The 12,991-nt window shown below is 37.1% G+C and overlaps 1 protein-coding gene across 3 annotated transcripts in view; it reads right to left on the bottom strand.

Moving 5' to 3' along the window:
- The window catches only part of CCDC178 (coiled-coil domain containing 178), a 193,748-nt gene extending 181,134 nt beyond the window's left edge, over positions 1-12,614 (bottom strand). For all 3 annotated transcript variants that reach the window (XM_068932793.1, XM_068932794.1, XM_068932791.1), the window contains exons 1-2: positions 12,526-12,614; positions 1,234-1,314 (exon numbers count right to left, since the gene is read on the bottom strand). In XM_068932793.1, the coding sequence (XP_068788894.1) occupies positions 1,234-1,291 (58 nt within the window). In that variant the 5' untranslated portion in view covers positions 1,292-1,314; positions 12,526-12,614. The remainder of the gene's footprint in view (positions 1-1,233; positions 1,315-12,525) is intronic.
- Positions 12,615-12,991: the final 377 nt, after the last annotated feature.

The raw sequence follows: 12,991 nt of genomic DNA, 5'->3' as shown, positions 1-12,991 counted from the left end.
GTTACCAAATCTTAACTATTCAACTGTAACACCGAATGAGAATCTGACTGCGGAGATCGCTAATAAAAGGCGCAGGAATCAGAAGAAGACATGAACCCTAGCAGTAGAGCTAAGAAGAAAGTGCAAGTAGCTGTCCTACAAATATGAAATATTAAACCAATTATGGGCACAGGGACACAAAACTTTACTATGCCTTAGAGAGTCACCAGAAATAATAGTAATAATAATAGGAATTAAAAGGTAAAATAAAAGTATTACCAGATAACTTTCATATACAGTTTTTAAAGAATATTTGCGTATTGTCTTGATCCAAAAGTAAATATCTGCAGGTTATATTAGCCCCTTTTGACTTTTATGATAATTCCATGTCGTAATTTATGGTAAACAGCCTTACTGGAATGGAAATGATGGTTTGCAAAATTTTTTTGATAGAAAGCCCACTAAATTGGATATCAAAAACTGCATCTCACAGGAAGTTGCTTTGATTATTTCCAGAGCCAGCAGGCTCTGCAGGACACCACACTACACAGTCCTAACGATACATATATAGAATTTGTGCCCTTCCTGTCCTCTAAAGTACAACACAGAAGTTCAGATTTCTAAACCAACATTACTTCAACTTCACTGAAAACATTTAGCTTTTTCTATTGATATTGTTTTTATATTTTACTAAATCAACATTAATGCTGCTATAAGAATTATGTTTCGTTACATTTTCTTTACATCATTGATATAACTAAGAAGCATTACAACATCTCGATTTTTAAAAAATTCTGAAATCCTTTAATGGCATTAATTAAAAAAGAGATTCCTCCTTTCTTACTGTTTTGATTCTCCTCAGTAAATGCAAACATCTCTACAAGCAAGTCTTCTAATGCATTTATCAACGCAAGTCAGAAACATAACTGAGAAGGTGCAATCATTCACCACTTTCTTACAATCTAAAAATTAAATTTAAATGACAAATGAAATACAGCCAATTTTGTTTTCACCAGATAGGAATTGAACTATGATTAGAGAGATGGAGTGACAGTATTAAGTCAGTGACTGATGCTCACATTCTCCGATGGTATAATTGCTAAGAAGGATCTCAGTTGCATGCCAGAAACAAGAACCAAGAAAGATGACTAGTATTAGACACTGCTACAAATATAAAACAATTACTTATATCTTCTATTTAAGCCTTCATTAAACTACTTCAAAGCTATGTAAGAGAACTCACATCAGACATACCTTGGGATGGCTCATTGGTGTCCTTAGAAGAACAGAGAAGCGACCGTGCTTCAAACATTATTGCCAATAGTACTTTCCAACCTAATAATAAACATATATACATATATATTTATTTTAAAAACTCTTATTTTCATCAGCAGAAAGCTTATTACATTAGTGATATATCTACAGTTTTTTTTAAAGGTTGCCAAGAGTCTGTTTTCACATCTGCTGTTAAGACATACCCCTATTAAACACCTGTGGTATTACAAATCACAGAGTGAAATTTATTTAAGTAATGAAATTACAATTTAAAAAATCAAATAAAAACCAGAACTGACAAATTTCCACATATGTGGCCTGACTTTTTAAATTATACAGGCTATTTTGGATCCCACCATGACAACAGTAACTAACACTAATTTTAAAGATGTGAAAAACAAAATGGATAACCTATTATATGAATTTTAATTAAGAAATACTCAATGGAAGGGAGAACAATAAATATGTAGTCTGAAACATTGTTGTCTCGACAGATAAAGACATGTAAAGTGAAGGAAATGGTCTACTTTATCTTATATAAACTTATAACTGACTGAAAACTTAGATAGTTAATCCCGGAGATATCCAGTTGAGGTAACTTATGAGAATATTTCAACACACTTGGAGCTCATACTAAGGACAAATAACTGTATTGCCATATGGAGACTTCACAGTAAATCATCATGGTTTCTAAATACCATCAACCTACAAAACTGACTATTAAAAAAAAAAAAAAACAAACTACAGTCTTCATCAACATAAAACACTGGAAACCAATACTGTATAGATTTTAGCATTCCTCTACTCCTGTAAGACTATTAAAAATACAGACGTACTTATTTCAAATTATTTGAAATGGAAAATAGTTGCCTGAGAGTATAACTGGTTCCATGGACACAGAAAATAAAACAAGAGCAAGACCAAGGTTTGTTCTTCACACTTTACATGTCTTCATTTGCTCATCTATCAAACTCCAGACCAAGCCTGTTCCAAAAAAAGTTAGAAGAATGTAAGCGAACCAAGCTTGCCAAAAGAAATGGCAAATTCATGGCTGATTATCTATACGAACTTCAATGGGGGGCAATGCAGAAAGTATTGCTGTCCTGTGTTACTATAACAAATTAACTAACTTAGCCTGAACAACATCAACAATAGCTTTCAAATTAAAGCTATGGAACAAATTTTTTTTTAATAAAGTTCATAATACATACAATAAACAGTTTCAAGACATCACATTTTCACCTATGCATCTCATATTACAAAATGTATGCACAAATGTCTTGCTGTGACAAAGACAACCACAACATTATTTGTATTGCCACAATATACCTTTCTAAAGTCACTGTATGCTACTCCATAAATAAAAGGAAAAATAAAAAGCATTGTGAATGCTGCATCAGATATATAAATGTGTAAAAAGTGTCTTTATCATATTTCATACTTTATTAAATACTTCTGAAGTTAAAAGTACACACATAAAACTTCTTAATTAATTTCTTGGCATTTTAAATTACTATAACAGAAATAATTTGGCATTATAGCTGATAAAGCCAAATTTTAAAATGTCAAAAACTTAAATAGAAGGGTCAGAAACTAACAACATTTTTGTTAAAAGTAAAATCCTCAGAAAAACATGATGTAAATTAAAGCAAAATTTTTCAATGTAAGAGATTAGAATCTAGACATTAAAATTACTATCCACATAACATAAACTACAACTTTTCATGATAAATACCATTCCCTAGGCAGAGTCTTGGGATATTTTACAATTCATAAATATGCTCCATAAAAAGACTACTCCATAAAAACCTTTTTCTTATCAACTTCCATACTTAGCACTTCACCAAAACTATAACTCATTATTAAGTAAATTTAGTGCAAATCCAGATACCCTACCTCAGATTATAGCACATTACGGCCAAATTGTGGAAGAATTTTCCTTAAAACGTTTTCAGTGGTTCCTGCTTCATTGTGACCACGCTACTTGCGTTGTGAATTTTTCCTCCTTAACCAAAATGCAGTCACATAACTAAAAATTACAAACTAATACATATTTAAAAGGAGTTAAAATTCCGTGAAGAAACTTCATTTTATTTCCATCATTCCCTGACTTCTGAATGCTAACTTTCTGCAAACGGAGCATGCTACCACTTTATGTTGGGTCCTAGGATTTCTGTACACTTTTTTCCTTGTCCTCAAGTGATGCAGTGAATCCTTCTGAGCACTGAAATGGAGCCCAGATTTACTTTAGAACATGCAGGAAGGTATTAATGTCCCTAAGATTATTCCCTCAAATTACAGTTAGTGCAGATGTTTTAAAATACTACACAATGTTATAAAAATATGGTGGTTTATAAAAAAAAAAAAGTTTACAGCATTAAAATGTGTTATAATGAAAATCAGGTCTCAAACTTGAAATCAAGACTTAATGTAGTATCACGGCAGCCTGCACAGGCAGGTTAAAATAAACAATCAACTCTTGACAAAAAGATTGGGATTTTCTAATTGTAAACATTAAGTGCAACAAAAGACAGGAAAAATTCATTAGGTTATTTTATCCCTTTCACAGGAACAAGATTCCTATACAAGAACTAGTCCTTCATATTGGCTATCTGAAGCTTTAAGAGAGGACTCGAGATCACCCCTACCTATGCCTACTCTGTTCCAATGTATTCTCATGAACTTCTAGTAGTGTCCAAAACTAAACGTTTTATAGCTGTGAGTATATTACTATCATATAAATACTCGAAATATGTATATCCCAAATTATTTGCCTTTTTGAAAACGGTATGTTCAGCTCGCAATATACTTCAACCTCGGATTGTTTTCTGTAGCACTGATACATAAACAGTTGTTTTATGCACTGTATTGATACAGGTGTCCACCCTTACTTAAGTATAGCAATTTACATGTCTCCTTTTCTGATTGCATCTGAATTTTCCAGGTTATTTCTCCTATTTATCAAAATCGATTTGAATTTTTATGAAGCATTCCAAAATTCACGTGACTCATCCCCAGTCAGATAGTATGCAAATGAAATAAACTTAACCACTATTCTTTTACCACAAACCTTAGTGCAAATATCAACTTTAAAGAGAGAAACAGACAATTAATTAGGATGGAAACCTGGGACACCGGAAATCTCTAACATATAAGGGAATTAAATCCAGGTATTCCATGCAGTAGCTATAAACGTACTGTATGAATGTATGAATGTGTATGAATGTTCTGTACTTCTCTGTCTATATTCTTGAGTTCACGAAAGGGGAATAATAATCCTACCAAGTAATTCTGAGAAAATAAATACCTTGGTAGATTAAGAGCTGCTCACATTCTGTGACAGGTGATTACACAAAATATTTACAACAATTTTGACTAAAAGCGCTAATCATTTTACTATTTCAGTTTCCCTCCTCACACATCCCAAGCCAGAAATAAAACAATAGGAGGATTATTCTCTTCCTTACTCCTGTGAGGTCAAACAGACCAGACAGTAGTAGGAACAATCTCCCTGTTCAAGCAAAAAACTAATTCAATTCAACTGTTAGAAATGAGCAGCCAAAATTCTATTACTAGAAGAATGGTCCAAATATGTTTTAAATGTGATTACTACCAATGTTCATGCTAGTAAGCATTTTACGTATTTGAACTGTCCCCCTACACATAATTAAAATATCATGTACTTTAGCGTAATATTTTTGCAGAGATTATTAAATCCTAAACCTACCATTTTCCAATCTCTTGTATATGTCTAAATGAAATACAGTGAATATTGGTTGCCATAGTAACCACAGAACTGAAGAAATTTAGTTTTGGCATAATTGCCCCATATGTTTGTACAAATTACATCTCTTATTCTGAGTACTGGAAATGAAGATACATTTGAACTCCATTTTAAAAAATAATGAAGAAACAAAATATTAGATCAAGTATTTATAGGTATAATAGAACATATTATTGTTTAATTCATTCATTCACTTTTTTGTTATAACTAATTGGAGAATATTTTCTTCTATTGTATTAAACTATTTGGCTAAAAACCATTTAAGTTATGTTTTTACTTACTTTATTGATCATTAAGCCATTTTTGTTTTTATCATTAAACTCAAGACATTATTTTTAAATAATATATCATTAGTCAAACATTCAGAAATGGCTAAAGCAACTTCATCAAAAACAACCCCCTAACAACCTGTGACAAACTTCTGTTTCTTTTCATTTGCATGAGGTTCACAATGAATAAGTATAAATTTATTTTTTTCTTTGGTTTCAAGAAACAGTAAAAAAGGAAAAAGCACTCCAGGCATCCTGACACTCACTTATAATCCTACAAGAGCATAATCTTCTCAGCAGCATTAAAAAAATACGCATTCAGTAGGAACAAATTAACTCAATTCAACCAGCCTAAGAATTAGATACAAACTCCTCTTCCCTTCTCATCAGCTCCCTGAATGAATCTCAAGCATCTCAAAAAAAAAAAAAAAGAAACCCCAAACAAAGAAAAAAGAACCAACCCCACAGGTCAAATGAGCAGTAGGATGGCTGGACTTCTATGGTTTTACTTCAACACTAGAATTCTTTCATCCTTTCCCTTCCCTAACTTTATTTGCTTAATAACTTAACTCTGATTCAGTCGTTGCAGGAGTACCTTGCATCCTTCTAGCCTTGGGACCCACCAACCTCTTGACCATCAGTAGTAATTAGCATAGTTGATTTTAATACGCAGATGTATAACCATCAGAATTTCAGAAAGAGCTCAGGAAGACATAACAGATAAATAGCAGGAAGACATAACAGATAAATAGACAAATAAAGCTTAGGAAAAAAAAAACACTGATAGACCATCTCTACTTGAAAGCTTTAAGTTTTGGAAACTTAAAGCATTTTCTTAAACTTCCACATACATTGCACAAAACTGTGTAGCTGTAGGCCAATACATTGCAACAAAAAGATGCCAAACAAACATCCAAGATGATCTTTTGCACACAGTATCATGCTTCTAGCTGGAAGCACCAACAGCATCATCTTTACATTAGCTTCTCTCTCCAGGTCATCTTGGATAGTAGATACCCTGGTATCTACTGTGTTAATGCTTTAAGCATTAACAGAGCAAGATCTTAATGAACTTGTGGAACCGATATACCCGTATTTTGACAGATATTAGTTTTTTCAAAAAAATTATGATAAGACAGGAAAAAAGGATGAGTAAAAGATCGTACTATTACGTAGAATTATTATTATTTAATATCTGATGGACTCATGATGCAAAGAACATGGAGAAAAGCAACCATGAACATCATACAGCAAAAAAAACTCAGAAAGCAGTTTCCATGAGCATCAAAAGCAGTAAAGTCTAGTTTCCCATGGATTTTTGTGCACCATTCCTTCATCCACCCTCACAGAAATTCCAGCTCCCCTAAGTGTCACAGAGCAGGCTGATGAGCCCAGTTCCTTCAGCATCCCGCTCTGGGCACACGTATGTGCTGGGAGGGGTTGGTGCAGTGCAGCCACTGACCAGCCAACCCAGCAGACACGTTCTAACTCCTTTCTTTCAACTGAGGAACTAATTTGGGTCTTTCTTTCCCCTACTTAACTGCCAGTTTTCATGAAACCTGGGGGAACTTATCATCTTTGAAACTTCTATCCTTCTGTAAAACCTGGCTGAAACTGGAAATATGTTCAGAAGTTACTGGAAGACAGGCACTAGTAGACCATACATGGTGATAGGGTACACCCTGTTTCCTTAGATATAACAAGAAAAACTCAAAGGGCAGGCAACCTAAAGTGACTATCTTCATTTATTTTGCAATTCTTCTATCAAACTACATTTTGTAGGAATCTTAAACTTGGCTATTTTAGAAGTAATACGGGTGAAGAAGAGAAGAACACAGTATCTTGCATATACCAAAAAATAAAGAACAACATAAAGAAGACAAAAATGCAAAGAAAATGAAAGAACAAAGCAATGAAGGTGCTGGCAATGGTAAAGTAAAGCAGGACTGAACAGAGTTTGCAAGGCAAAGCTGGAAAACATAATTATGCAGTATGCAAAAGGAGCCAGTAAAAAGATGCAAAGACGATGAAGTAAGGCATAACAGTTAAATAAATTTTAAAAAAAAAAAAGAGAGAGACAGAAAAAACCTAGCTAGTAAAACTGGAATGGGACAATATAAGTAAAAATAAGATAGGTTCTGTATCTGTAAAATTAAAAAAAGAAAACTGGTATTTAATTAAGCGCTAAGTTCTACAATACAACAGAAGTTGGTGAAACTAAAGCAGAAACTTTGCTTTCTCTTGAGTAATGACCAGAAGCATAGTAGAATGTAAAAACAGATTTCATTCACAAAATTATGCCTTGATAGAGTGAAAAATCCAAGGCAGTTTCAACTAAATCTAAATTATTCCTGACAGATGCTTGCAAATCTGTTTTAAAATCTTCTAGTGACAGTTTCTACAAAAGGTCTAGGCAAACTTAAACCAAATCTAATCATCCTTGCCATTAGTTAGCTTTCCTAATATAATCTCCTAGTCCTATATGCAGTGGACACAACATAACAGAGAGCAGTTCTCAAATGTTTACGAAATTGTTTACAAGATGAATGCAATCTCTTCTCTTCTCTACACTAGACATACCAAATTCTTCTGCTCTTCTATTTCCCATCCCCTAGAGATTATACTTCCTAACTGCCTGATGATTGTTCACTTTCTTCCTCCAAATTCTCTTCAATTGGCCCTCGTCTGTCTTGACATATATCCAAAAGAGGGCATAGCTTTCCAGCCGACGCCTCATCAGTGCTAAGAAAAATGGAAGTATTACAGTGCTTTTGGTTTTACATCCCAGCACAAACCTTGCTTCTATCACAACAGTATGATACTATTTTTCACGTTTAGCTCAGATCCAACCTATAGATCTTTTGCTACCTAACCTAGAATTTCCTCCTCTATCTGTACACCTTATTATTTCTACTCATACATAGTACTTTGCACTTGTCCTCACTGATTTACATCACTTTCACTGATTTTTCGAATTCCGAATGATCCTGTCCTCCAGAGGGCTTGCACTTCCTCCCAGCAAGGCAAATTGAATACAAACCATCTAGTAAGTCCTTGCTGTCAGTGTTATTCAAAGAGTACCTTCATTGCTCTGCAATGTCATGAATAAGACATGACATGTGCTTAATATATTTTTATGATAAAACCATGCTGTTTCAAAAAATGAATAAATCAACATTTTAAAATAATGATCCATTTCTATTTGGTTTCCCATTTTAAGTTGTATATATTTTATTATTTTATGTTTCAGAAGGACCCACAGTTAAATAGTAATTTCAGCCATTATGTGTATCTCATAAATAGTTTAGTCACAAACATTAGAGCAATCAAATTAGTTGAAAATTTGGCCATCTATTTAAAGTAAAAAAGAGAACAGCACACACTACTAAATATGTGAAATTGCATCGGCATGTTTTCTGCGTTAAAGAGAACATCTCTTGCTAAATTTCAAATCAAGTGCTGAATAACTATAAACATGTTCATGTTCTGTTGGAGTAAGATGTATTTTGTGGCACTGCTCAGATCATGGCAGCTAATTTATTCCCGATGCTATGTAAAACCCTTGTTAAAAATGAAAGTTAATAGAAAAAATAGCTTAAATGATACATTCTCAGACTGTCTTTTTACAAGGATTCATTATCAAAGGAAAGACTACCACATGTACTTCAATATAGCTACATTGAGAGCACATTCTTGTACCTGTCCCTGCAATACACCTTTAGAAGTTGCCAGGTGTAAGACAAAGCCTTGAATGACAAAAAAAAAAAAAAAAAAAGAGGACTAAAAAGATGATGATAATTAGGAAATCATCAATGTCACAAAGCTGACTGGAGCAGCTGCATGTTCAAGCTAACTCTTCTTCACTAGCTACCTCCAGAGTGAGGCAGGCTAAATCATAAAACTTATTAAGCAGGAAATGTGATTGTTAACTTTCTTCAGTGTACGTGCTCCACATTTCAGTAACTCAAGTTAAATAATTATTTTTCAAGTGAAATTAAAAACACAGTTAACTGAGGAAATCAAAAAGAAAGTTCTCAATGAGATTTTAATACATATTTGAGCAAAAAGAATGCCAGAGAGCTTTTTTCCTCTAGATTTACTGTCTCTAATTGTGTTTCTTCACCACTGAATTGTTCTCCAACACATAATGTTTCACATAAACGATACATACAGTTCAAAGGTCATGTAAACAGAAACGTTTGCTAGACAGCTTAATTTTCTATCACTGTGCACAGATTGGCATAATCCTTAGTGTCTTTGCACTCCTTAATGGGAGGGAGTAGCTATACAAGTACAAAGTATGTTTGCAGTTAGACTAATATTAGGAGAACTCCATTACAGTTCATGGTACAAGTTTTGTGTATAGATAAGTCCTGTGAAGTTAAATATGAAGAGCCTAAGAGATCCATGCTCCAGATTTTCTCAGTATTCAGCACTAAATTGTTTCTTCATTATGCTGTGAGGGTAGAAGATTCAGAGCACTAGAAATGTTATGAAAATTATCTAATATCCAAATTTGAGATACAGAATTCTAAAGCAATTAAAACATTTTCCCTACATATAATCTAAATTCAATGGTTTCTCATTGCACCTACAATAAAGGTTATACCGGCACACAAAATCAGGAGCCCTATAGAAACCTGGACTATACAAGGTAGACTTATTGATAATTTGGGGGTTTTACCACTTTGCAAATTATGGACATCTTTAACCATTTGATTTCTATTCCTACTCCAAACTCTCTTTTAACATCAAGACCACTGCTGCAATACGCATTTTGTAAATAGCAGGAAAAATAATTTTACTAATTATTTAGGTCCATTTCACTAGAACTTCAAGGGCACCTTAATATATTGTAAGAAATATTTTGGTCCACTATTGCAGTATTAACCGTTGATATTAGTACAGATAACAATCTTCTAAATGATAATAAACTGTGCCAACCACTGAAAGAAGAGTAGGAATTTTCCCTCTCTCATCCAAACCGAAATAAAAGTTCTGGCATCAACCTTCAAAAGGAGACACTTTCCCTTGTTCGGTCTTCTGTCCTGAGGACCTTTTAGACCTACCTGCCCTGTTCTGCAAGATAACAATCCTGAAGCAATCGTCTACAGCGCAGAGCTACTGCTACCATGCCCTCTTTTATTTAACTCCATCTGAAAGCTCTCTATACAAAGGCTTACAAAGGGCTACCTAAAACGCAGCCTATCGTATCTGCATTTGGATCTTTTGTGCATTCAGATACTTTACCAACATAAAACTCTAATCTCTACAGTCTTACCTAGGTTGCATCCACTGAAAAGATGAGAGCATTTAGAAAAATGTAGAGTCACTCAGTAGGCTAGAAGGCTTAAAAAGATATATGTATCAATTTTACTCATTTAAAGCAATGTCCTGACAAAATAACTATTCGTAATCCGTTGATTTCTTCATTTAATAGTCACACACTCCTCACTAAAGAGATAGCCAGGCTGCAGCTCTATAAAGCACAATTCAGATTCTAAAAGGATTGCAACTAAACACCTCCAAAGCCATAATAAAATTCTGAATTCCTAAGAGCATATTCAAAAAGTATTTCATTGTGTTATCAAACATATATTCAATCCTCCAAGCAGGGCAATTTGAAGAAACCAGATCAGTCCCAGAACTGAAATGATCAGACACAGGATTTTCATTTTGGATTATGAACAACCTCCATCCTCCAAAATCCATCACAATATGACCAATATTGAGCACAAAGGGATTGCTGCTTGTGGTATATTCTGCTGAAGGACAACAGTCAAGCCTACGCTGCTTTATATAAAAGTTGACATATTTACCCCATATATTCGCTAGACTCCACTGACTGGAGCGTGACTAGAACTTTAGTACCCCGTGGGCTGTGAGGACCAGTCCACTAAACCTCTCTGCCATGAATTCCCCCATCCCTCATTAACTATTTTCCCAAAGAAAAAACAATAAATACAGGCATTAGAGATGAAATATAATCTGGCTTAATCTTAGTAACAGCCACCCTTTCTTGTCATAAGGTTTCCAAAACACCTACTTCAAAGTCTACTCCACTTTGGCATGGTGTTATTATGGAACGAAATCAAGAGTCTCCATTCCTCAGAGAACAACTCAAGACCTTTTGGAAGGTAATAAAATTCAGGAATAACTCCCATCCTAACCTCTCCTGCCTTTTCTAGTGTTATGCAATTTGTTCTTTAAAAGGAGGGAAACAAGAGAGAGAGAATAATTATTGTACCCTCTGAGGAGGAAAATCTGACTATTTTATCTGAGGCTCCCCTTCAGCGATGACTCATCACATTCTGAAGCCTGTGCAAAATGTTTCCGTTACACACCTGAAACTTGGAAAAGAAGACTGAAAACTCTTAAGTTATATGATCAGAAAAATTATTTTATTCTTTGACCCAATTAAGAAGATAAGATAGTACAGCCTACTCAGACAGCTAAGTTGAAAATTTGTTATCTCCCAAAAATATTTTAGCTAGTGCATTAAGTATTGCAAGAAGAAAAGGGGGTTAATTCTGGAAGCCCCAACAAGCTATCCTGACTGAACCTCTTCCCAAGGCAGAGAAGCCTGAACGCTTCTGCAAGGGGAGAGGGAGCCTCCACTCAAATATTTTCCCAGACACCTCCACAGGTGCAGTTTCCTGAAGGCAGTGTTCTTTTTGGCTTATTTACCACGACAAGCTAATAAATAAAAAAAAATAAAGAAAAGTGGATTTGCCAAACGCTGCCCTGTACAAGCTCATGCCTTCCTAGAGAGACGCAAGCAGGAAGCCGTTTGCGACCACAAACGACACTTACGCCGAAGCGGCGATGAAGGCGCAAGCCCGCCACTGCGGCGCGGGGCCCCCCCACATCCTCCCCAGCCACGGAGACCTCTGGGCAGGGCAGCGCATCCTCGGCTGCCCCTCTCCCGGCCCGCAGCACGCCCGGCCCGGGCCCCTGCGAGCAGCTCCGGCCGCCCTCAGCGGCGCCGAGCCCTTCTTCGCAGGAAAATGAAGCAAAACCTCCGGGCATTTGCCCCGCGCTAGGACTCTCCAGAGGGCGGCGGCGGCCGGCGCGGCGCCCCCGCCCCGCGCGGGAGTCAGCCACGGCCCGCCTTCCTCGCGCCGCCTCCGCAGCCCTCCGCGTGCCGGCCGCGGCGGAGGACCGAGCCGGGCCGGCCGAGGATCTATCTGCTGGCCCCCCCCGCCTCCCCGTACTCACGGCTCCGGCTGGGCGCCCGCCGCCGCCGGGCGGGAGGAGGGCGCCGCCGCCGCGTCGCGCGCAGCGTTCGTTAGCCGCGTTTCCCTGGCAACGGCGGCCGCGCGCGGGGTAACGGGCGGCGGGAGGGGGGAGGGGGCGGCGGGCCGGCCCAATGTCCGCAGACGGGCGGAATGGGTCGCGAACGGGAGCCGCCGGGACGCTCCCGATCGAGGACCGTTGAGGGTGGCTGGCGGCGGTGTGGGAGTTGCGGCCGCCCGCGGGAGCTGCCGCGGGGTGACGGTGTATGAGGAGTCGCTCAGCCTCGGCGCAGGAGCGTGTCTCCGAGTTATTCAGGGAGCGAATAAAGCGCGGGGACGCAAACGTGTCCGCAGGCTGCTGGTGGAAGAGGTGGCCGGCCCCCGCTTGCCCCGGTGCCCCTCCGTCGCCTCAGGCGGGAGGAGCCCGGTTCCCGCCGAGCTGCTGCTCT

This window comes from Struthio camelus, chromosome 2, assembly GCF_040807025.1.
Source record: "Struthio camelus isolate bStrCam1 chromosome 2, bStrCam1.hap1, whole genome shotgun sequence".
NCBI lineage: Eukaryota > Metazoa > Chordata > Aves > Struthioniformes > Struthionidae > Struthio > Struthio camelus.
The sequence above is the reverse complement of the archived record's forward strand: the minus strand, read 5'-3'. Positions and strand labels throughout refer to the sequence as shown.